This window comes from Scomber scombrus, chromosome 10, assembly GCF_963691925.1.
Source record: "Scomber scombrus chromosome 10, fScoSco1.1, whole genome shotgun sequence".
In the NCBI taxonomy this organism is placed as follows: domain Eukaryota; kingdom Metazoa; phylum Chordata; class Actinopteri; order Scombriformes; family Scombridae; genus Scomber; species Scomber scombrus.
Genome location: NC_084979.1, coordinates 23,279,770 through 23,307,019, shown reverse-complemented (window position 1 = coordinate 23,307,019; position 27,250 = coordinate 23,279,770). Strand labels below are relative to the sequence as shown.

At 37.2% G+C, this 27,250-nt stretch overlaps 1 protein-coding gene across 1 annotated transcript in view; it reads right to left on the bottom strand.

Moving 5' to 3' along the window:
• The window catches only part of grm4 (glutamate receptor, metabotropic 4), a 135,248-nt gene that overhangs the window by 46,523 nt on the left and 61,475 nt on the right, over nt 1-27,250 (bottom strand). The window contains exon 2 of the mRNA XM_062427961.1: nt 12,808-13,024. Within this exon, the coding sequence (XP_062283945.1) occupies nt 12,808-13,024 (217 nt within the window). The remainder of the gene's footprint in view (nt 1-12,807; nt 13,025-27,250) is intronic.

The following is a 27,250-nucleotide window of genomic DNA, read 5'->3' as shown; positions in this document are numbered from 1 at the left end:
CCTTAAGGTGCACATTCCCACATTGTCAAGGAGCTGATGAAAACTTCCCTGCAACTACATTTAATGTTAGACTGTCAGTTTCTATCTTGTGATATGTTTCTGTCAGTTGTTACCACACATTTCTGGCATCAGATGAGTAAAATAATGATTGACATTCTGAATTTAAATCTTTTTATACGTTCCCCTGGCACATCACATTAGTTTCTTTATCAGTGCTTCGGATGTGATAAATAGCATCTTGGCATCACAAGCATTCTTCATTGTAACGTGCTGATAGCGCCAGAAGCAAGTTGTGTGTGGCCACAAAGAACCGCAACAGTATCAATTGTCGGGGGTCTTTTTTGTTTTTGTGAATATATTTCCTGTGTCAGTTATGGACATTTATGACTTTATTCATCATTTATCATGTTTTTGTTAAGAGCCAAGTCCTATTAATAATTTTTTTACAGTGCTACTAAAACATTGGATTTGAAGTTTGTACATATTACATGGTTTTATGTTTGCAATTAAGCCTTTTTCCCTCAAAAAACACAAATAAATGTGACACTAATGCTGATGATTTTAATTTAAAATGTTGATGGATTAAAAGTATGGTGATGTCTTTGTTTGACTTAAGAGCTCAAATATAGGAGCTTGACTTTATTTTATGCTACAGATTATATTAAATGGCGGCTTGTGAAAACACCAAAAGTACATCAATGCAAAGTGACACCAAAATGTGGTTTCTACATTGGCACAAAAATATTTTTTCAATATTAAGTATTTCAAATACTTGTTTCAAGTGCACCAGAAATAGTTTACATCCCTACTTCTCTTTAAAATGTGCCATGCCTTCAAGTGCCCCCTAAGCCGCAGTAGGATCCAACTACCTTTTGTGATAAAGTGTCTTCACCTTTAATATTGCTTCCTTCGGGCCCCAGGACAGCTTCACGCAGAGACTCCGAGATACAGAAATGAACAACCATCAGATGAGTTCTCCATTTTGTTAAATTGTTACTATGCCAAAATATTGGTTTGAATGCTTCAGGCCTCACAGTGGACAAGGTTAACTGTTTCCAAGAACAAATGGCAAACATTAAAATGCAATTATATTAATTGTTTTACTACAGAGACACGACTGACAGACTAGCCACGGTTGATATTTGTCAACCGTTTGTTTTAAAAATGAATATACAGGATTAAATAAGGATTACTAAGAAACCTGAAGCTAGATAAACAAAACCTGTAGAGTGTTGTGTCCTGAGTGGAAAGTTTTAGATATTCTGTCATGCACTGTTGGCAAGTCTGTGTGACATTATGCAAATAGAATATCTGTGAGAGTCTTGACAATCTATCTCTCTCTCTCTCTCTCGTTCTCTGCACACCTGCAGCTAAAACCCTTCATTGGTTTTCAAACTGTCTGAGGAACCAAGTTCCAGGTGGTTGAAAGTAACATAAAGCAACCCTCCGACGTGCAGCTGTGACAGTTTTAAAGACGTGAAACCATTTGCGAAGTGCCGCAAACTGCTAATCAAACAAGGTAATGAACAGTGGAGAGAAGAACAGTTCTCAATGGGCAGAGCATCTTAAGAATGTAATTGAAGGTAGTTAAAGATATAAAAAGAGGAAATTCAAGCAAAATGTTAGTGGTTGAATTCTGTAAATGGCATTTTCTTGTCTATATTTGTTATAATAAGATGTAGAGAGTCTGAATTATCACTTTTTCAGCCTCTTTTTATTGATATGTAGCTATTAAACATTTACCCTGCTCTGTAGCCTGTTTTATGCACAGGAATTTTCCCTCATTGCTCATCCCACTACCTCATGTTTTTTTCCCCACCGGATGGCTGTACAGTATTATCAGTAATGTAGGCAGGTGAACAGTGGTGGGGTAACAGGTGGAAATCCAAGGATACATGTGGATGCACAGTGAAAGTAAATTCCCTTAATCTAATTTTTTAACCTTCAAAAACCCAACACAGCATCCATCAGTATTCAAAGAGGCCTGAAGCAGGAGGAGCAGCTGACAGGGATTTCCTGTGTTTGACGTGTTGAGCTACATGATGATGAACCCGTCCTTCATTCCTTCCCACCCCTAAACCACACAAGTTTACATTATGCTAACACCTAATTTATCGAATATCTGGGCAATGGTAATTACTTTTATCACAGCAGAATAAGTCTTTAGACATGAAATTAGTTCTTGATTGTTTCAATAGCTAGCAAAAACTGTTGTAATACATAATTTCTCTGTATTGTCAATACTAATCATTCATAGATATTACTCAAAACCCATATTCAGAGCATATTCTTTCACAAGGTGTTTCAGGTTAATGAGTATTCAAATCATTCCTCTTGACATTTCCCTCATGACAAAGGGCGCAGTACGCAACCCTCATTTCTAGCATTTGCATAATCTCCCTGTCATTCCTGTGATGCTGTGTGCTATCTTTGCACTCCTCTACTTCACCTGTCATTTAAGAAAAAAAAACCCCTTAATTACAATTTGTAATTGTTTATCTACCTAATCTTACATTGCAATATCATATTGAAGTGACAGTGTACATATTTTTTATAGATTTGAGAAAATAAAAACAAACCAAGAAACAAACCTGAAGACTGTTATACAGATATGAATTGAGATATACCTTTTCTACGGGCCTACCTGAGATAAGTTCTCATAATACTTTCATTTCAAAGAGTGTCACGACCTGACTCTGTAAAAAATTACATAAGGGAAGTCATGGGAAGGTGTACAATATCCACTGAAAGAAAATGACACAGAGTGTCAGCCTCCATTACTGCAGAGGACTGTATGCTCTCTAATAAGGACACTGGAGGCACAGCAGCTTTTCAGAGAGAAGCACAAACAGAAAGAAATCTATTGAGGGAGTAACGACATCTGCATCAAGGACAGTCTAGCATTTCAAGGGTGACAACAGCAAGGCATCATACAGAAAAATAGTTTTATCCCTCTTCTCTTGTAATCATCCTCTATGATGACACTCTTTATTTTTCCTCCGATTTGATTGATACAATGAGAAACACCCAAATGAAAATACAGCTTTTGGGAAATAGTTCTGCATCTCGAAGATAGAACGTTTCAGTAACAATCCAGCAGCTGCAAATGAAATAATGTTTGACATACCACCATTTGAGAAACTGCCACTGTGTGCTGATGGTGACACTATTCAGCTTAAATTGTTGGACTGACACACTTGGGAGATCCATGCAAACAGGTTTTGTGAAGTTTGTGTGGCTATAGCATTAAACATTTATGCTCCCCTTCTCTCTTCTGTGTCTTGACTGTTGAAAATTATTTCACTGGATCCTTTTTTTCTTCCAGGGAAACTAGTGAATAAGCAAAAGCTTTCTTCCTCTGACTATAATATTTCTAGTTTGAGAATATGCCATCATTTGGTATGATGAACACATTAACTACATGAATGTTTGAATGTTGTCAACAACTTTCAGCAGTTGCGGAAAGTTGTTGACAACATTCAAAAAGAGATCCAGTCAAAAGCTTGCTAAAAAAAATTGAATTTAAAGAATGAACTGATTCATATGACTGCATTGTTATCCTCCGATTTGGCACTGCTGACGAACACATTTGTGAAAAAGCTGTTACAGTGGGATTTAAGAGATGCATACATTGTTGTATGAGTCAGCTGTTGTCGGGAGTAAAACGACTGAACCAGTGAGTGACTTAATGATTAAACACTCCTCTGCTTACAGTACAGTAGTAGGCTGTGAAGACCTATTGTCAAACAGTAAAGGTTATTTGCTACCCTCCTCTGATATATCGACTGTCCTGTTGTCAAACTGTTTCCGCTCCACAGTGCCGATACTCATGTCCAGCAAGTCTGTGTCACGATTCCTGCCTGGTCCCTGTGTGTGTTTCCTTCTCCCTGCCTTCAGCGCTTCATCTCTCTGTGCTCTGATCTTTGCCATTTCTCCACCTGCCCACCAGATGCCCCCAGACTTTCCTTCCTGTTCACCACACCCACCTGCTCGCCTTTTCCCACTCTATAATTGTCTGCACCTGCTTCCCATTCCCTCATCAGCTCCTCAGTATTTGCACCAGTCTCAATCATCCATTCCCTGCCAGATTGTTATGTTTCTTCCATGGACTCTTTCTTTCTTGCCATCCGGACCCTGATTTTGCCTGTTCCAGATCCTGTTCCCATCTGCTCATGTTCTTTATGTTTCCTGTTCCTGCTTGATTCTGTGGCTTAGACATTCAGCCTGTTTTTAACCTGCCTACCTTTGCCCCTTTGCCTTATCTCAGAGCCATTGTCCCGCTGACTAACTGTAAGCCTGTTATTTGTGTTTTGAGCATTAAAACTTCATCATTCAACCCGACTATCTGCCGAGTCTGCATTTGAGTCCTCCACCTGTCTGGCCCGTTCTCATTTGTGATAGTCTGATCAAATACTGTGTGAGCTTCCAGTTTAATATTGCTTTCACTTGAAAGCACAGGGAGCTAGGATCAAATGATATCAGATTCTCCTGCCAGCAGGAGCTTGTCATCTAACATCTAACACAACACATCAACACCTACACCCCCGCTCCCCGCCAAAAAATCACCTCTGCATGCAGACATGCTAACGTACTTGGAGAGAATATTATTTTGACCTAAAATTGAACATTAAAAACAAGCCTGGCATAAGTATGAGTATGGACTCTGTTTAATGTCAAACATTATACATTAATTTTGTTCAGTTTCCTTTTTGCCAGGAAGCAAAGGGACACACAGTATAATTAAATAGATATTTGAATGGCCGGAATACTTATTTTAATTCATTAATTTATTTATTTGTCATCACATTATTGGATACATTTTTTCATTTGTCCTCCAGCTAATCTTAAAAAAAACCCATTAAACCGTGGAGTGCTGAGAAAAAAAGGCCAAATTAAAAATATCATCGTTTCCATTTATAAGCTGTGGACTGTGCTGGAAATATAACTGAATCTCATCACAGAAACACCAGCTGTAGTCTGTTGAATGACCTCACAAGTGTAAAGTCTGAGGGTCAACACAACAGTTTGTTTCTCTGGAGTGCTACAGTAGCATCATGGCCAAAAGGTCTTCCTCGAGGACAAATAAAGTACTCATGTCAAAGATAGTTGTTTAAGTTGATCTTAAATCTGGATTATCTTAATTTCATGAAACTAATGATCCTGCAGGTTTTGTGCAAGAAAAGTGATATTACAAACTACTTTAATAGTCTGTCCATACAATTGTGTAATTAATCACACAAGTCAAAGAAAAACACCAAGGTATATGAATTATTTTCTTGGCAAAAATTCAAGTTACTACAGAAACCACAACACAGGCAGTGATTTTACATGCGTCTAAGTCTCATGAAGAGGAAATGTACTGGAGCAACATCAGCATCAAATTCTGATAATCCGGTCTGGACAATAAACAATGTTTATGATACCATAAACTAATAGAATTAGAAGAAAATTGCAAGCATCAGATTTTGCAGTTAATATATCTACCTATTCTAAAGGTGTTTTTATCTTAATTCATAAATCAATCCTCTTACAGGTAAATAAAACAACATAGATAAATAATACACACTCTCAATCTGGTAAACATAAATTGACCCAATAAAGATGATTCAGCATTTTTTGACAATATTTTCCTCACTCTGGCTTCTCTGAGAGGAGGAATTATCAGGGGAGTAGATTTTAACTGCACATTGATTATTTCATCTTGCCAATCAAGAAAGGCCTTTGTGACATATGGAGAGCCAGGAACCTGGACAAGAGAGCCTCTCATAAAACATAGTTGTTGTTTGATCTCTTTAGTTGCTTCTGACCATGCACCATTATCGCTAGAACTTAACACTAGTAAGACTGAGATGTCATTCTTAATTAGTTGGGATGCATTTAAAGCTTATATCAGTGGGGTTAATAGTGTGGTATTCATCCTTAAAATCAAATCTATCTAGAAAGAAAATAGCAGAAATTGAAAGACCGATCAAAACATTGGAATGTGAGCCACAAACAAACCAATACTCAAGAATGTCAATACAAATCTTACTGACAGCTAAATATGAAGAAGAATCAGCTAACAATGCCCTCAACAGCCTGTATTGGCTTAAACATATATATATATATATATATATATATATATATACACAGTATATATATGATTATGGAGAGAAAATAAGTGAACTACTGTCATGGCGTATAACAGCTTTAGAAAATGAAAAAGCTTTTGATGAAATAGTAAACAAAGCTGGTGATCTTAAAATAGACCCTAGCTTTTATGAATATCTTGACATATCAGATACACCTTACAATGATACTTTTTAGACAATTACACTTTTACATTTACACTCTCCACCATGAAACATAATCGTCAAGTAGCTCAGGATCGACCAATAGAAATAACTGAATTATAAGAAGGGAAAGCAGCAGGACATGCTGCCAGCTGAGTTTTATGAAACATTTAAAGATAGACTTAACACAAAAAACCCTGCTTTTTAACTTTTTAACTGTTTCCTACCATAACTATTCAAGGTCCACATTACTGTTAGTCTAAAACTTGATAAACCGTCATCTAGATGTGAATCATACCGGCATATCTATCTTATTTACTGATGCTAAGCTGGTGGCTAAGGTATTAGCTTTAAGACTGGAAAAAAACATATACCAGACCATATCCATATAGACCAAAATGGATTTATAAAGGGAAGACAAGCCTTTCATCATATAAGAAGGGTTCTCAATATTATCCAGGCAGAGAAGGATGCTTCAGATCCGGCCATTCTATCTTTGCATGTGGAAAAAGCTTCAACAGCGTAAAATGGTTGTATCTGTTTGAAGTTGTACCAATATTTGGTCTTGGTAACAACATAATTAAGTGGATAAAAGAACCAGTGGTAGAGCTGCTAATAATATAGTTTCAGAGCCATTCATACTAATAATAGGCTGTCCTTTATTGACCCACTGGCTCAATCAATTAGAGCTCATCTTGGAATGACAGGTACAAAATGTAATAATGATTATTATGAACACCGAATTGCTTTATATGCAGATCTTTCTTTTTTTCCCCCTGCAAATACTAAATTACTAGATCAGTATGGTATTTTTTCTGGCTACAAAGTTAATTATGCAAAATATTTTATATTTTTTAAATAATCTTTTATATCTTAACCAATCTGAGTCTCCCTGGGAATTAAAATAATTTTAGACGTAAATAAAGTAGCTGCATGGAATAAACATATATATTTTATATCCAGTTAAGAATGTATTGATCTAAGAATGGACTAATCTTGTTAATTAGCCAAGTTAATGTAATCAAGATGAATATTCTGCCTAAATTTGCTTTATCTCTTTCTGGCTGTCCCTCTCCCCCCTTTATCCTATCGATCATCTTTAAAATTATTATAAAAAAAATATAACAAATTTCAGCTAGAATGGTGCATCTAAGGCTTCAACTTAATTTACTGTCCCTCTCCTTTGACAGGGTTGACTACAGGTTCCTAAATTCATATTACTGGGCTGCACACAGTAGTGATGCACTGGTTTTTAGACACTCCTTCTATCTATTGCATTACAATGGAAAATTATAGCACGTCAGAGCTGCCTTTACATCTTTTTTATATATTCTGATACAGTGAATAACCTGATGAATCCAGTCGTTAAACCTATGATACATGTCTGGCACAGTGTCAAAGCTCACCTGGGTATTGTTTCACCTCTATCATGTTTCACTCTAATCTGGGGCAACTGTACATTCATCGCTGTTAAAAGTGACTCAGCATTCAAATTCTGGGCAGAAACAGGATAACCAAAATCTCCAATCTGTTCATTGATGAGAGTCTACTGTATTCCTTTGATCGTCAAAAAAAATTACAATGTCTCTGGTAAACAGGTACCATCAAGTAAGGAATTATATATCATGGTTGTCTTGTCTTGAACAAATTGTCATGGATCACTTTACCAGCCATGGGCAGATATCTTGTTTGTATCAATTAATTATTAATAAAGCAAATGAATCCTCAGTAAATAGAAGGCTGGCTTGATGTAAAGAGAAATATTGTAATATTGTATGTGGAACTGTGAGAAGTTGCAAAACTTTTAGGTATGGAATATGAAGTTGCAAATCTTTTAGTTGCAAATATTTTAGATAAAAACAACAAGCCATATCAGATATTGAATTTTTTTTTACCATTACCTATCTGCCCCTCTCTTTGCATTCAGTTTCTCTTTCCTGACGATGTCAAATTGTCAAAATCTAAGGCAAAAACATCCAGCCAAACAGCCTTTGTGTCCTACAGGCAAAAATATTACATGGCACCTCAATGGAAAAAAAATGAAGCACCAGCTGTTACTCAATGGCTAAAAACCCTTTTAAGCTGCTTAACCATGGAAAAGCTGACATATGCTGCACAAGGTCACTTGTAAACATTTCAAATAATAATGGGGACACTTTATGCACTACTTGGAAGCTAAGAAATGAAGTGTATGTATAACAGCATGCTGACCTAGTGAACTACAGTATACATCATGTTCTGTTTTTGTTTTGTTTCCCCTGTCTTGTTTTACTTTGTATGTTTTTATTGTACGTGTAGGCTATATAGGCTATACACACACACATATATATATATTAAAAAAAACTAAACATGCACAAGCAAAAAAAAAAAGAAAAAAGTGTGACTTTGTTCGATCTACTGTATTTTCAACCTACTTCAGTGTACCAAACTCTGCTATTCAAAGCTAAAGTCTGCTTCTCTCCACACAAAGCACCACAGCGAAATCAGGGCCACTGTGACATTAGGTGGGTGAGACTGCGGCTCAGTGTGGCCTTTGGCTGTTTAATGAGACAGAACATTTGGCCATTTCTGATCTGGCTGTTTTATTATGTGAGCAGACAACTGCAGAACCCATTAGGCAGCCAAATACCTGTGGCTTTGATTTTGACAGAGCTGCCTGCTCGTCGTCTGTGTCTCTCTTGTATAATTAATCAAAGCCTGAATGGGAGGAAGGGACATGGGAATCAAACAATACTTAAGCATGGTGAAAACAGACATGTACATACATGTCCGTGTTTCTCAAAGAAGAACACTGCAGTTGTCTGACTTAAAAGAGCTGTAGGGCTGATTTGACAGATATATTGTCTAAATTCTTGTTTACTTTCTAAAGGCAACGACAAGACAGGCAATGAGTGCAGTGTTTGTCTCTAAAAAATGAAATTTTGATTGTGTACTTGACAGTTTTTGCCTGACATGCAGCCTTTTACTGTCATGTAGTTAAAGCAAGTGACAGTGAAATTTGAGCTAACAAAAATACAAGAGTTTGGTCAAAACATAATGTTTCTTTCCTGTTTTACCTCCCAAGTTTCTGGAATCTACATCAAATGTCAGCAAGAAGACAAATATTTGACCTTTGTACTGATATATTAAAAACTGGAAAACTATTTGTAGTGCTCATCATGCCTTGACATCATTTCAGTCTTAATGACATTTGGGAAATGTTCATCAAACAAGAAAGGGATGGGACTAGTGTAATTCAAATACCGAAGCTAAAGCATCAGTCAAACATGCCCTGGAGCTGTACAACTGTACTTCCACATGTGATCAATATCAGATCGCTGTCTTTTATCATCACTGCAGAATTATTTCTTTAGTCTACATCAGCAGAAAATAAGATAAGAAAATGTTTTAAATTACAAGATCAAAGTGTCAAATGTAATTTGTGCACTTTGAGTAGATTTGCATTTCAGACATTTGATCAAAGGTTTGCGTCATACAGCATTAAGTGAAGATGTGAAATGTATGTGAATATACACAGTACAGTTTTTTGTTTGTTCGGTATCATATGGTGTCCCTTTGCAATGTACATGAATTTATTATCGTTATTGGTGCTATTAACAATGTTAAATGTTATGATTTTTAAGACGCAAAACAGTGCTAGTAGTGGTACATGTACAGGTTTAACAAGAGTTTCTATTTTATGCACCAATTTGCTCATTGATAGCCTAAATAGTTAGATTATAACTTCTAACTTCGGCAATATAAATTGATAATTGATAGAACTTTATCAAATTAAGTGTAAAATACAAGATGGGGATTTTTAATAGTGCGTAATTGCTGTACAGCTGTGTTTGGTGAAGATGACTCCTATTGAGGAGGCTTTTCTAATGGATCCAATAACCTTGCAATCACAACACTAATTTACTCTCACAACAACAGACCACTTAAACCACCTGACTAATATTACACGTCCCTAAGCTACATGATGCAACAGGCATGCTGCAACTCCTCTTTCATGCTTACAAGTTTAAGTGCGACCTCAGGAAGCACGCTTGGCTGTGACATGACATCAATAAATACAGCAAAATCTCTTGGAAATTGTAAGATCCCTGTAACTTGAGATGGAACAGGTGGAACGCTGCATATGTTTGCAGGGCTTTAAGCACACATGACTGGGTTAGTGCTTGATGTAATGAAAGGCTGCGCTGTGTTTGGAGAGAAGTGAACTGGAGGAGCCTTCAGGGATTCTTCACCTGCCTCAAAGTGAGACATTTTGAGCATAAGAACACAGCAGATCCAGAGATATCAGTGTTAAGCAAATGTGAGCTGACTGTGACATTGTTAAAAGGAATATTGAGGTTTTGTTTACACTTGTCACTAAAAATGTATTGTCTACTTTAATAACTTAACTGTAGTTTTGAATACTTTTCCTGTGTCATGAAGGTATTTCATTTTAATGTTTGAAAACCTGAATTGTTTACATTGGCTTGTGGTGCTCCAGTACATTACTCAATTGTTTGATATTTCATTTCCAATTTTCACAGATGCCTACTTTATATAAATCAATTTATTAAGGAAATATTTAAACAGATTTTAAAAATGCAACAAAATGAATAGAATGAATCATTGCCAACTAAACTGTTTTCTCAAACAGACTTTAGGTTTAAACACTTTAAAAAATGACATACCAGGAGATTCATTTAAACACCACTTTCCACCAGCTTTGAACAAGTTACTTTAAAATTGTAATTATTGCTTATTACATAGTACTCATTGTAAAAGTAATTACAATTCTTTACTTATTACAAGGCAGCAAAAGTAACATGTTATATTACTTGTTACTTTACTGTAGTTACTCAGCCATCAGCTACAACAAAGTTGCCTTTGAACAGCTCAAAATTTTCCACATACTGCATCTGTGCATTTAACATGTAGAAATAGAAAAAGACACATTTGTGGTTTAACAAGCAGGCAGGAGACAGTTTTATGGACTTACTGACCATCCAAGAGCTAGCTTTGGCTTAGCCTCAGTGACAGCATAAATCACTCCAGAAGTCGTGACTTAAGCTGCACAATTCATACAACCTCCAATTGCAAAAGTAACTAGATGCCATTGCTTCCATTGGATTCCAGTTGTTTTCTCCTCTGCTTCCCCTTTATATGGTAATTTGGTGTTTTTTGAAAACTAATGAGTCTTTGAAAGCTCATACTAAAATATTTTCTAATTCAATGTCTGGGCTAATTCGTATTAAATACTACTATCATTAGGGAAAGAATGAAAGCATGTCTCTTTTTTAATTGCAAAAGCTCTAATCATACTGTGACTGTCCCGTTGAGTTTTGAGTCCCCTTCATATAGACTGTTAGGCAAATAGGAGGCTGAGCTGGACAGACTGGAGGGCTCAGCAGAAGTAATCGGCTGCTGGTGTCTGTCCAGGACGACTGATGATGGGCACCAACATAGAGCTGGTTGGAGAGAAAGGGCTGCAGTGGCACGGAGAGTACTGGACATGTCACTATTGATTACATTCTGCTTCAGAAAAGGTCAAAGGTCAGATGGAATATGTGCTGGCAGATTCCTGCGCCAAACTGACTGTATTCCCAACGCTTTATAATACGATCTCCTTATGGCGCTGTGGGCTATCTCTGCAGCCTCACATTTACTACTGCTCAATATTTGAAAATCAAATTCTATCCCCTCATTGTATCTATTGGATGCACTCGTATAGCTGATGCAAGTATCCCCTAAAGATAAGAGTTGAGCGCTTACTGCAAACTCAAATTGCAAGGAAAAAATCCAGATTTCAGCATCAATAATACTCAAAAGTCTCTGTTTATAAAAATTAATAAATAAATAAAATAAAAGGGCATAACATTTATATCTCTTGGCCACATTGACAAACAGTTATGACACAAATAATTATTTCAAGTGTCTTTATACTGCAGCAGTAGACTAGCATTTCACACTGCAAACATTGCTTTTGACCTGCCATAAGTACTATATGACATTGAATTAGATAGCACAATAGCTCCCTCAATTGTATACTCTACAGTGTCATTGTCCCAGCATACTTCAGCAGTGTTGAGGCAGTTTTTGCCATTGTTTGACAGGGCAAAGTTACATGTCAAAGTTCACTAATGTTTGACTCAATCTTTCACAAGTGACGTCTTTGATTTTGGCCCTTAGCCTGTTCAAGTTATATTTATGTAGTGAGTAATGTAGCATTGGTTCAGCAGTGACAGACATAGATAGAACTAATACGCACAGACAGCTGGCTATGTTGCAGCTTTAATTGCTAAGACAAATAAAATCCAATATTTACATTCAAACATACAGCAAAGGAACAACAAACATAGCTCCTTCCTAACAACTCTCAGATTAAATAAAAATTTCCAGTATAATCAAGTAAATCACTGAATCTGTAGATAATGTTTCTTTTACAGTCAGCTTTGAATTGCATGTCCACCCACGTGGAAACACAAAATGAAATTCAAGAAGCAAGAACACATCTCGTAAAGAAACTCTAGTTAGTAGGAAATGTTTGAAGAAGACTCACCATCCTCTCGGGACTTTTGAATAAATGCATCCACTCCGCTCTCGCCATAGTTTCCCTCTGAGGCTACAGTGGAGACATAGTTCCAGCGCATGGCTTTGACAATGTCCACCATGGCCTGGGCCTGGTAGGTGTCCGGAGGCACCACCCGGGAGAAGAAGTCATAGCGGGTGTTATCACTCAGCTCTGGAGCTGTGGAGGCGTAGCTCACCTGAGGGATCTATAAGTGAATTAGAGAGGCGGAAAATGAAATAGAGGGAATGAGAGATGTGGTTACACAGTGAAATGTATAAATAATATACTTTGTGTGAATTAATTATAAATACTGCAAGCTTTCTTGTAGTTTCATGTACAAATACATGATTATAATACAGCATCTCAACATCTGCTGAAATCTCTCAGCCACTCCTGGATAATTATTCACCCTCTACAGTTGACAAGGCATTGCTTTAAATAGTCCTGATGATCACAGGCTTAGCTACAATACTTTCTGAGAAGTATTTTCCACACCAGTCAAGCAACACTAATCTGTTCAGGCATTCGCACTTGTCTCTAACATAATGTGAGATTTATTTGGTGTTGTAAAACATATAAGCACAAGATGATCTGCTTCCAGAGCCGCAGTGATACCAGGTGTTTGTGTCAAAATCCACCAAGTCATTATTGCTTAATGGGAAATGGCAGTGAACTACAAATATAATAGCATATGTTATTAGCAAATGTTGAACTATAACTTAATAAGAAAGTTAAACTTGTGAACTGATGGAAGCCATCTTAAGTAGATGTTCAAATAAAGCCAATACTCTTTTAAATAAATCTGTTTAAAAATGCATTTGAGTGATGTAAAAACAGCTAAAGATGGTGAGCGAGATCTTTCACAGTTCTGTTTGTCCTCACATGTTATAAAAGGTTTAAAACTCCCTCTGTTCTCTCACAAGCTCCTCCAGCAAGAAACTCTCAGTTGATATGTAATCTCAACTTTTGCTTGCTCAAGTTATTTCAGATTTATGGCTGTCGTAGCATCTGTGATCTTGCTGTGGCTTATGTAATGCACAGTTTGGAAGTTAACTGACCAGATTTTACGACATTCAATTGTGTTTCATAATTTAACTTCAAATATGGGCAGATTTTTTATGCTGATGCATCCTTTGTCCCGCTTCACCACTTGATAAATTCAGGCACTAGATGTAAGAAGGCAGAATTGCTTTGAAGCAGAATAGAGTTTGGCTGCATCCGAGTCGGTGGATGAATATCTTCTAATGTGCACGAACCAGCCCAGTGTGAGAGTAGACTACATGTCCTCAGACTGCTCCTTTTAAAAGATAGACAAAATAACTGGATGTTAACAAATGAAAGAAAAAGTCTGCTTTGGAGTATTGCCTAGTTATTTTTCTTTATTTATACAATTCATGATATGTCATAGCAAATTAAATTTCCCAAATTATATCAATAAAAATGGAATAGCAAAAACCACATTCAACTTTTATTCAAGGATAAAGGATAGAAGGTCAAAATACTCGTCTTTACACCTTTTCATCAGGTGACCTGGCATGTGAATGAAATATTGCTCATCCTCTCCAAACACTGCTTGTCATGGCACCTCAGTGGGAATTTTTGACAAATACTGTCACCTTTTGAGAAACCCTACTGAGATAGAGGGATCTGCGGACAAAGGGACATGCTGAATATGACACTGAAAAACCTGCAGCGTGTTAGAAAAATATGAATTTGTTACAGCTTCAAACATGTATGACTTTCTATATCTGCTTAATTATAAAATGATATGTTTTGGGCAAGTTAGTTTTTCAGAATCATCATTAGTGTACCGGCCCACTTCCTGCACTGCAACCTCAAAGTAAACTTTCCAATCTTACTTTATCAATAACTGCTCCATCAACTGCAGACAGACCGCTGTGGAAGGTACATCCACCCTTCCTCTCTCCCTCACTTCACACAGCGGAGGCCTTTGATGTGGTCAGCTGTAGCACTGCACTGATCCTGCTACTACTGTGCTCCCTGCTTGTCGCTGCAGCCTGTGTTCAGAGCACAGCTGTTCAATCTGTACCCATGACCTACAGCTCCTAACAACTCATGTAACTGCACACCAACTTTCTTTTTTTCCAGGGTCTACCGGGCAATGGAAGTGCAGCATTTTGCTTTTTTTATTTTATTTCAGGCAGCGAGTGCAGAATATGTAATGAAAAAAGTCTAAAAAAAAGTCCCCTTGAATCATTTTATTGTAATATTTATGAGTTACAGTATAATAATCTGCATCTTTTAACAATAATTTTGGGGCCTGAATCACAACATACTATGGATTAATATTGCTTCAGTGCAAGCTCTGCTTTAAAGGTGATTTATGATGTGGCAAACGTGCCAATCAAAAGCAGCCTTGTTAGATCGATTCCCTTTCAAAGAAGAGAAAAGCCAGAAAAGGGGAAATCTGTGTGTGCTTTAATGGACCGTGTGCATGTTGCATATCAGCCTCACGGACTGATGGCTTTCAGTTGTCCCAGGCCATCACACTCTGCCGCGTACACATAACACTTCTGTGTCGGTTGTCTTGTCTTGAGCTGCAATTTCTTGTGCAGATTACACTGCCTCATGAACTGTGTGGCCGAATGTCATCGATGTTGGAGGCTGACATGCTTCAAGCACGTGCTCCTCTGGGATGCTTTTAGAGACGCAGACCTTGACAGGGTATGTGGCATGTGTTCAGTCTGCACCCTGCGGACTGGAGGCATTCAGCTGACTTGTTGATTTAACACCTGGCGGTAACAGCAGGCCAAGGTACACCTGACCCTCAAGTTTGCTCACTTTTTGTAAGCAGAACTTTTCTCCTTTTGCATTCGTGTTTCCCTTCCTCTTGTGAGCAATCAAAGTGTGAAGCAGTTTTTTTCTTGCTATGCTTTGACATCATAAGACAGGATCTGGCAGACTGAAATAAAGTGTTGCGCAAAGGTGTTTAGAAGGTGTTGAATTGTCTTATTTTAGAGTATTACAATCTTCTAGCGCACAGCAGCACATTTAACATTAGCCTTTTAGCCATGTGCACCTTTAAATCACTCCTGAGTGGTAGATTTGTGCATTATATATATGTACTCTGCTCCTATTATTACTGTGTGTTACAATATTTGTTCTAAAACATCAAACAAAATGCTGACGTGAAAATAGCTTGTTAGAAGTTAAACTGTGTAAAATTGAACTGAATTGCAGAAAATGAAGAGTAAACTATGTTGAAAAGAACAAAGACTATGCTAAATAATTTAAAATGGGGTTTAAAATATGTTGTTTTTTTTGTTATCATGCAATACTTCTGAGATATCCTAGTGAATGTTCTGCCTCTGGTTTCTATCTTTTTCTGGTTTTTAATTTTGCTGCTGTCATGTATTGTGGTGCTGCCATGACGTGTCTGGGCCTATATCTGCCAAATAAGTGGGAGCTGCAGTGAAGCTACCCTGTGTTGTATTTTTCACCTGAGGGATTTTCACTGCTGTAACAATCATACAATTTCAGGATTCTGTCAAGAACCGGGACAGGCAGAGCTTATCATGTTTGTGTTGGCGAGATTTCTTGCTCACTGGACTACAGCGACAGTCCTGAACAGTGTGCTTCCTCTAATAGAACACAGTCACTTCTTAGCATTGACTCAAGAAATTAAATTCCTCAGCAAAGCCCCCCACCCCTCCACCTCCACCTCCACCGCTCCCTCTAGAGAATCAAAAGAAACCGAAATTGGGAAGAAAAATAAAGACGTGATGTGTTTTTGAAAAGAGAATGTGCCGTATGCAAGCAAGGAGAAAATATCTTGGCAGGGGTTGGATGTATGAAAACAGCACAGAGCAAACTGAACTCAGAATGGCTCGCTATGCTCACAGCCAAATTCAGAATTCAAGATCTTAGTAGGTTGTTGAAAAATGTTCCATCTAAGTGAAGCTTTGTACACTTGCCATCTGCTCAGACTGACACTAAAGCAGCAGTACTTCCTGTCCTCTGATGTGAGCTCTTTGTGACCCAGTCATTTCATACAGAGTATACCAATACATTATGTCCCCCCCACCACCCAAAGTTTATAGAAATGCTTTAATCTGTACCCCCCTCACCCCAGTGCTATCCATTTAATTGCTAATGGGCTTGGGAAATATGCTTAATTGCTGTGGCGTGAGTCTCAAGCAGATTTTTGATGCAGATTTAATGTTCAAATCACTTGCTTTAAATAACTGTGCCTTTTTAAAAATTCAATGAGCTCATTTGGCACTGCATCAATGCAGGAGTAATGATGCTCATTAGAACTGTACAGAAATATTATACATCTCTACTGTTTGCTGGGGAAGAATAATCAAAAGCTTTAGTCAGGCTCTGGAAATGTTTCAGTAAATACTTCCTGCAAATATGTCAGGAGTGTATTTAATTTCTAAAAAACTGGAGAGAAAAAAAGTTTTCCTTGAGCTAACTTTTGTGTTATCTTGCTGACAGCTAGGCAGCACTGTGCATGAGGTGATCATTTATTTTTTATAATATAATGAGCTAAAACAGTAGTTGAAATATAAAATCTAAGAGGAACTGTGGTTGTGGCATGCGACATATTCAACACAAAATATTCAGCTGTGCAGTGCCCAAGGTTGAGCATTTACAACTAAGCTTTGGATTTCTCTACAGGCTGAAATAGTGTGCATGGAGCTGTAGTTAGAGATATGTGATATCTCAACACTTTAGAGGTTCTTGTTTTTTTTCTTTCTTCTTTTTTTTTTTGCCTTTCCAAAATCCAGCGAGTGCAAAATTGTTAGAACTGTGTGTTTGTCTTCTAATGTTAGCTGTTAATGCATTAGTATGCACAGGTGAAGAGCACATCATTAGTTAGTGTAGTCATCAATTATTTTGTGGGATTACAAGTTATTTTAGAAAAATGCCTGTTCAGGACAAACACATCCACTCTGCGGGAACTATGATGCTACCATATATGCTAGACTAGCTTCACATACTACTTCCTGTCAAACAGGAAGGGTGTGATCCACCTGTAGGTGTAGTCAGGCACATGCAGCTGGAAGAGCTTGTCCTGCAGCAGAGCTAGGACGGATCCACAAACAGGATCCTGGTGTAGATTACTGCCAGATGCTGGAGTATGAAGTGGATGGCCAAGATTACTCTATCATCCCCAAACCTGTTGGCTCTGTAGGCAAACTGCAGTGGGTCCAGGATTGGGTCCTTAATTGTTTTAAGGTGGGACAGTACTCAAAGGACTTGATGACCACAGAGGTCAGGGAAACAGGTCAGTAGTCATTGAGTCCTGTGGTCCCCGGGCTTTGGGGATGGGGAGGCTGGTACATGGCATATCACAATTGAGGTGTTAAAAATGTCAGTGAACACTGGAAACAGCTGATTGGCACAAGGCTTCAGGGTGCAGGGAAAGACAAAGTGTGGTCCAGCTGCTTCATGGGGGGTTTTTTCAGTTCGATAACACCAAAATGTCCAGTAATTCCACAGATTGGATGAGACAGTTGGGAAATAAACCCACTGTTGTTCCCCTGATGTTCATGAGCTCGTCTCTGGTGAAAGAGCTCCTGGTACTGTAGCAAACAACCGAATTTACAGACAAAACAGGACAAAGCAACATGCACCAACACACCAAGGCAGCCATCAGCGACGCAATCTCGAAGTATTCTTATGCATTCTTAATGTCGCTGTAGCTTCTAATTTACAGAGCGTTATTACACCTGTATTTCATGTTCAATTAGAAGTAAATCTAGTTATTGTGTTTGCTCTCACAGGAAAGCCAAATAACTGATACTCACCAGAACGTTCAGGCACACAGTGTAGTCTTCACCCTTCAATTAAAAAAAACAGCTGACTATAACACTGGATGTTTTCCAAGGAGAAGCCTCCAGTCAGTGAATCCCTGTGGTGTAGATTTCCATTCTTACCCAGTGATAAGACAAACAGTCTTCCTGGCATACTGATTGATCAAACCATTTGACTTTCTGCATGTCCTTCATGTTGTATAGCATTTTAACTATAAGGGGGTGGGGGGGATTTGCTAAACAAATCCAGTCCCACATTTAATTTTCACTAAACTTTGCTCTTTCAACAGTGAACCACAAACACCACACAACCCTCCCGCATCCACATCCACTCGTGTTTTGTGTATCTTGGCTCTTTACGATATGCCTCAATAATGATAATAAACATTGCCCTCATATATCACTCACAGAATGAAGGCAATTTACTGACTGCCACCTGATTAATGTAATTCTTGATCATTAACAAATTCAGTGCATGGTTTAACATTTCCATGCTGTCCTGCTGTCATATTGGCTGGATTACATCTTTCAGTGACATATTGCTGTTGTTCTGCACCGGGTCTATGACGGCCATCATAAAGCTCTCACTCTCTACTGCTGGCATGCAGTATTATTGTAATTTATAAAATCCTGTGTTCAAAAGCTGCTTAAAACATTTTTAGACATTAACTTAAATGGTCATAATTTGTGAATCCATTACGTGTTCTTCCATCTGACAGTTAATTGTATTTCCTACTTTGACTTCTTTAAACTACACTAGTTGAGACCAGGGCAAGACTCAACTGACCATAGTTTACTGGCTAGCAGCACAGCTATAAAGTAGTTCCCTCAACTTTTGTTTTCTTAATGAAATTCAGCCCATTATAAATTCAGGCTGCTTTAAAGCCCTGACAGAAAGAAAGTGTCAGACATTACTGTCAACAAATGCACTTATTGTTCTCAACAGATGGAAGCAAAACAGACATTAAAAGCTGTGTTAAAACACTTTGGCACTGCTCCCAGCTTTGGGTCACAGTGAAAGTCTACTGACAACTCAACCAAAGCTTGCCAGCAAGATACTGAATGTTTGTTTGTGTGAGAGTCAGACTGTCTGAGTCATTGTTTAATACCTAGTGGACCTTATTCACCGTCAACCAGTGTGAAATACAGTATACAGTATGCACTATCATCCCTTCAATATATGTATAATGAAACAAAATGAATAGTGTCCACTGCATGAATGCTATTTATTACTACTAGTCCCACAATACAGTGTGTCATAGATACAAATGCTACATGTCATGCAACACTACTCCTGTCAGTGATGATGCTAAATGATAATGATTGTGTCCAAAATGTCAATTTACTGCTCTACATAGGGTATAATATTGAGCGTCAGCATTAATCAGCAGGACAACATAATTGGTCTGTGCTTTCCAAAACTGTTACACATCACTGTTAAAAAATAATGATGTTTTATTTGATAACACTTCGGTTAACCCTTACATACTGTTCATATTATGACTCATAAATCGTCTCTACACCATTTCACATTCATAAATTCCCCATCAGTCATTTGATTAATTCTTCTGTTTGATTTATCTTATGGATAAAATACATTCATAATCACTATTCTGTATAGTTGCGGTCATCATTTGGGATATACTATGTCACAATATGTGAACGCACCTGCTGCCTTCAACTGGCTGATGAGGAGAAGGCAACGTATTCATGTTTACAACACAAAGCTCTTCCTCAGCCAATGTTTCCTGCAGTTGGGTCAGATTGAGGGCAGATCACATTTATAACACCAACCGTACCAGAGTTTGTTTCTAACTGGACCCAGACCACCTCCTCAACAAATTCTTGGTCTGGTTGTTTTGGTCTGCACCCTAGCGCAATTTCTAATTTCACACCTGCCCAGACGAACCACACCAAGTGAGAAAATGAACTAGAGTTTGATTCAATTGAACTAAACAAAACAGGTGTGAAAACATCCTTAAAGTTAGGTGCCATGGGGTTAGGGTTTTGGGATGATTACAGATGCAGTTCTTAAAAAACTGTTTCAACTTGCAGTTAGAAAATCCAGCGTGATTTTAGGGGTTGGTCACCTTATTATCATTTTACTGGATACTTTTAAGAGCATACTTCACTTACAACATTTACATTAAAATGATAACTGGGTGGGATTTTAATTAAAAAATGGTTTGTATTAATATATTCAAAATTACAAAGAGCAGAAACATTTTTCCATAGTCAACAGTAAAAAAAACATCCCTGAGCAAGTTTATCACTTCACCATGTTTAATTCACATTATGGTTTTATGTCTTTGATACAGTTAAGTCTCTGAAATGGGGTTTGAAGTTGTATATCTAAAATGCTCAGCCTGTACAATACAACATTGTGGCTACAGAAACCAAGATTCATAAACATAGAGCAGATTTTCTACTGTTCTTCTAATGCAGTGGCAGCAGGATTATGCTTTTCATAAATTCATGCACTAAAAATAATGTGCTATATCTCAGCACACGACTCCCTGCCTCCCTCTCCTCGCTCTCCTCGCTCTTCTCACTCAGCCATTGGCACTTACACTGTTTAGATCTGTAAGTGTGACAATCATGTTTACAAGGTATGGGTAATGGCAGATGTTCCTGCACATACTGTGTCTTATTTATCAAGACTCTCTGATGAATTTCCTGTCATACTGAACACGGTGGGATTCAGTAGAAGTGTCTTAGAGACAATGGCATTAAAACATGGAAAAAGTTGCTCAGCGAAGTAGAAAATGACCCATTATTTAATAAAATACATTTTTCATTTCCTGTATTCTAATTCTGCTTTACATTAATGTAGATTGCTCCCCTGTGCTTTCAGTGCTTTCATCACATGATGAGCTGCTACATGGTTTTCCCCTGGTATTCGTTGTGTAAATTAGGTACACTACTTAATGAATTTGGCAGCAATTTAAAGATTTATTTTACATCAGTGTGATGTAAAATAAAGCGTGTGCCTCAAAATGAAAAAGGTAGCAAAACTCATAATTGTAATGTAGTATCCTCTAATTCATTATTATAAAATAAAGATGGTGGCTTCTCTTTAACAGTGACGTATTACTGTTTGTTACTGTTATTCATATTTTCCATGCTTTTTGTCATATTATTGTTCCCACTACAGTTTTATATTGAGTGGTAGCAAATGAGCCTCAGAGACAGAGTTAAAAGTATCTTTATTTATGAAGCATCCATTTAAAAATGGTCTTGAATCACATTGACTTGCCAGAAATTTCTGCCAGATTGTTGAGTTAATTTGTTGATTGAGAAGAAGGATATGAATATTTATCCGTCAGCAAGAGGGAACCTAAACATTTTATGGAGAACAACACATTTACATGTTTAAGGGCTGGAGTTTAATTGATTAATCGGGTGATGCTGTGTAAGCCCCAATTTATTTTCCACCATATCCAACAGCATTTTCACTGATTGCTATGTATTCTGGCACCAAACATCCCCAGCTCTCTCGCACTTCACTGTTCCAAGGCCCGATTTACAAGTTTTGCAGTTTTGAAAGCCCTGGGTGTGATGTGATGTACAAACCAGTATACACAACTGTTTTTTGTCACTGTTTGTACACACGCATACGGATCCACACACCAAACACAGTGCAAAACAGTGCCAGCAGCCATTCATGCATTGTCACAGTTTGCATAAATCTCTGTATCTCTAGAAAAAGAGAACAGACAGGCAATACTAGATAAGAATTTATTTCCCATTCTTGCTCGGGTGGGCTGTTCCATTTCATTTTCAACCTTTTGTCACAAATAGGTAGCTCATTTTTCATACTTTGCCTTGGCAAAAAACAAAACAAAACAAAACAAACAAAAAAAACACTGCAGCTGAATTAAATATTTGATGGGCTCTGGCATTTATTGTTTATCCCCTCTTCTGGATCCACTCCATGCTGCTCCTACACAGCATCAGTATTCTATTTGTTAAGCGGTGGCAATCATTAATTTAGGCAGTGGCAACTGTGATTAATTATCTCATTACAAATTGAATTATTACTTACGTTGAACATGCAAATGATCTCAGCGAAAGGTTGAGAATGTTGTGAGATTTGAACTAAGTGACATTTGTGATTAATGAATCACTGCATAAACAATAATGCACTCGATTACCACAAAAATTGAAAGGATGTAGTGAATAGTGCAATTATTGCTCAGGTTTGACTGATCCTCCCTCTGGTTGTACTAAATTATTATTACAACCCGTAGTATTAAAAACCACACACAAACACACACAAAAAGTTGAATGTTTGATAAAGAATACCATTGAAACTTTTCGCATCCTGCTCAGACTGTGATGTGACTGATGTTTTACCAAGTGTTACTGTACTACACTATGAAAAGCCGTCGTCTTGTATGAGAGCTCAGAGAGATTCACAACAGGAGATTAATAAACGTGAAATATAATGAAATGTCTGGATGTATTTGCAGTTAACACAACGGATATCATTTTTGTATTCAACATCCCTGAACTGGTGCCCTCCTCTGTCTCTTCTCCCCAGGCAGCAGACATTTTCTACTGCAATGGTTCAAAAGACATCAATGAAGGGAAAAGGGGAAATTCTCTCCATTGCCTTGGGATATGAATGGATTTAATATTTCTGTGGAAGACTCAGAACAAGTCTTGCACGCTATGTCAGATTAATTCTTTATTCATCAATCTGGTCCAATCTTAAGTGTTGTAAACATCACAAGGTCGGTGGTCCACAAACAGTCTACAGCATATTGTGTTGCCTGTTGTTCCTGCATATAAACCATAAATACTTGTAGAATTTCACATTGAATTTATTGCAGTGCTTCACACAGATGAGCACTGCCAGTTGGGTTTGATGGAGCCACACCATAAGCAGCTGGGGATTGAACCAGTGATGCTGCAGTGGTGGCAGTTTCCCCTCCTCCAGGCCAGTTCACAACTTCTTTGTATAATTATATGCCTGATTCATTCTTCTGTATCACTGATTTATGACCTAAAACAATCCAGCCAAAGCCAGTTCATTAAAGCTTTTGTGTTTGGGCCTCTAGTTTGCTGGCAGTAGCCATAAACATTATCAGCAGGCACAAACCTTTATTGACAGACAGCAGCGTTATCGAAAAACTGGTGATAATGGAGTAAGAAGATGGAGCTTATTAAAAGTAATGAGTTTACAACTAATCACATTTTCCTGAGTTTACAGCCTGACCTGTAGGGAAATATAATCTTAAAAATAAAGAATCATGTCTCTTACACAATCAAACAGGCTAATTTATATTATTTCATTTCAAATGCACGTTATATAATCAGTTTCATTTTCTCCTGCATAGCAATAGACATAAGTTTAATTCTAGATAACAATATTTGTGTGGTAAAAAAAAGAAAGTGATATGTGCTTTTATACAGCAGAAGTGCATTAAAAATTGTATTTTTCTTAAGATAAGTAACCAGTAGCTTTAATAATCACCTTTCCAATAGTTGGATCCATTCAGTTAAGAAAAAATAGTATTAGGTAAGGTCCTACACTGAGTGGAAAACAACCAAAACAATCCCTGCTCCCAACAAAGGAAAATAACAATCTTTCCTATTATTGCTATTGACCGTTTTTTAAATTAAATGTAAATATGCTGAAATACAGATTTGCATATATATGTAATACAAAATATAACTTATATAAAATATAACAAATAAGACATTGGGCATTATTTGATATTTGACTGATGTGTTACATGTCCTCAGTCATATAGCTGTAGCAACACTGTTAGTAAATACTGTTTGTTTTCCCACCTTGAACTGTATAGTTTTTCAGTTAACTGACATAAGAAAAATCACTAATATTCTGTGTTTTTAATGTTTTGAAATAATGGACTCAAGAATGTCTCAAGAATTCGAAAATGTCTGACTTTGATGTGACCTAGTGTTAAATAAAATGTACTGCAACATACAATACATTATGAGAGGGCCAAACAATTAATATTGTGATATATTGCAATATTTCGGTTTGCAAGATCATATCCATATACTGGTGTCAAGCACTGATATATCTTTTTAAAACATACACTGCTCAAAATTGATTCAGCCGCTTTGACTCACCACTACCAGAGCACCAGTACCGTTCACATCCTTATGGAGGCGCTAAACCAAGGTTCAAATCATAGATGTGTCAACGTGTTTTAACACAACACTCACTTTGGATTTTACAATGACTAAATGAAGAAGCTCAAAGACGATGTTGTCTGCAAGAACTGTGTCTGAAAAATAAAATATAACAGCAACATGCATAGGCACCTCACTCGCCATTATCTTGATTTGATTGACAACACAACTACCATGTCTACACAGTAGCCTCAGCCTACACTGGATGATATATATATAAGATTAAGCTCCTCTTTTCCTGGACAAGGGCGGTAAGCATTACTAAATACATTGCCACGTTCATGTGCAAGACCTTCAGCCTCACAGTATAGTGGAAAATGAGGCTTTTTGCAAAATGCTTCAGTAACTGCAACCAATATATGAAATACCCAGTAGACCTTAGATAAACTGTCACTCAGTCCATTTAAATTTGTGACATCTCTGTTAGCTTCCTGTTCATTACAGTACAGACTGCACCGTAGATTTGCATTAAATTTATGCAAATTTAAGCTGTAACTGACCTTTTCTCAACTGGTCAAACTGCCTTGTGCAAATAATAAACTCCCATGTGCTCTGTACCTGTCTGTAAATTGCATGATTAGTGATTCAAATATTTGTGTTTGTCTAAGACAACATATTCTATCTATCAAGCTTCCCAGCATGCTTTGATCAGTGTGTTTTTTCCACCTTCATTACGGGGTAAACATGTAAAATGTGTCAGTGAGCCATCTCCTTGGAGGGAAAATGAATCTAGTGGGGATAGAAGGGCTCATTTTAGAGGGAGGAATAAAGATAAATAGAGGTCAGAGAGACCACTGCTGCCCAGTTGTTTTGTTTACAAAGACAAACTAAAAAGACAATCAAAATTAAATCCAGAGTGTGACCTGAAGAGCAGAAATTGGAGCTCACCATCATCAACCAGCCAGCCAGGCCAGCAGAGCACAAGCATCTCTTAATAAAACTGTATCAGCAGGGTAATTAATAAATCCCAACAGAAAACAACAGAGCTTTGACTTGAACCAGTATCTAAAACAGCGCATGTGATATTTCTATAATTTCCTGCCTAAATATCAAACCATATTCAATTCATATCTGCAGGATAAGCTTCAGGCCATAACAGGCAGTACCTAGGTCAAATATAACAGATGAGGTAAGGCAGAGTGCTGTATTTTCTTTATTGAGCTCATCAAAGATTAATGTCGACTGCATGCCTTATGCTGCAATTTCTAAAACTGTAAGGGAACAAACAACATAGTTTTGATCTAATTTAGTTCCGTAAATGTGGGAACACTCACTCCAGGCGACTTCCTGCTTCTTTCAGCCTTACATTAATTGTGTTTGTTTTGTGATGCAGTAATCCAAAACCTTTTGCAATTTGGGAGTTTATTCTAGAGAGACCTTTTTTTCTTCTTGGTACATCAGTTAAGAACAACACATATTTCAAAACTTCAATTTATTATTTTGAGCATGTCCCTGTATGACCTGTTGTATTGTGAAGAAAGTATATTACATAAACCCACTGAAAAAGTATTGAGTTGTTGCAATGCCAATAAATCTTTCTTGAAAAAATGAGTGGTAGTGTTCACTGTACAGTGTGTCCTTGACATAATCCTTACCTATAAGTTTCTCCTCATTTGTCTATCTATGAAACAGCTCACATGTGTGGTATGAATTAAATGTATATTGTATGAATTCATTTATATTGTATAAATATATTGCCGGAAAGCCGAACTAAGAACAAAAACACAAATGTCTTATCTCACTTCTTTAAATATAATTTTGAAGAGAGTTTTCTGCTCTGGTTGAATACTAATTTATTCTGTTTATTAAATTATAGTAGTGGTAGCAGTCCCACATCATTTGGTTGAAATAGCTTATAATAATGGATGCATTTAGATCTCAATGAGTGGGAGTTTAAAGATACACAAAAAATATATACATACATTTATCAAAATCATTTTCTTTTCTCTTCTTGTAAAACTTTAAATATCTTTATAATGACTCATCATGAACTCCGAGATGTATCCAGTTACATTACAGTAAACATGTATCCAGTCAAATGTGGTTTGGGACGACAAGCTAACTGTGCCTATCATGTAAAACTGCTCTTGACAGTTAGCTTGTAAGTTCTAGCAGAGCAATATAATAGATATCATACATTCTTTCACATAAGTGTCTCTGACCTGGGAGCTCTATTACAACCCTAACCCCCTACAGCTCCATGGGAGAATAAACCACTCTACTTAGAAATCTGTGTTTTTCATATGAGTTCCATCAAATCACTACTCAAAATGAATTGCTTTTCTGCATTGAATTTATTTATTTATTTTGTTGTTGTTGTTATTTGACTGTTTTTATATTTTCTGTTTCTTCTGTCCGGGGGTGTTTCAATGTGCTTTTGCCTGTTCTAAAAAGAAACTGGTACATTGATTTGTCTGGAACCATTAGAGTAGTGCTCTGCACGAAGCAAAACAAACAAACTATGAACCACATCATTGTAA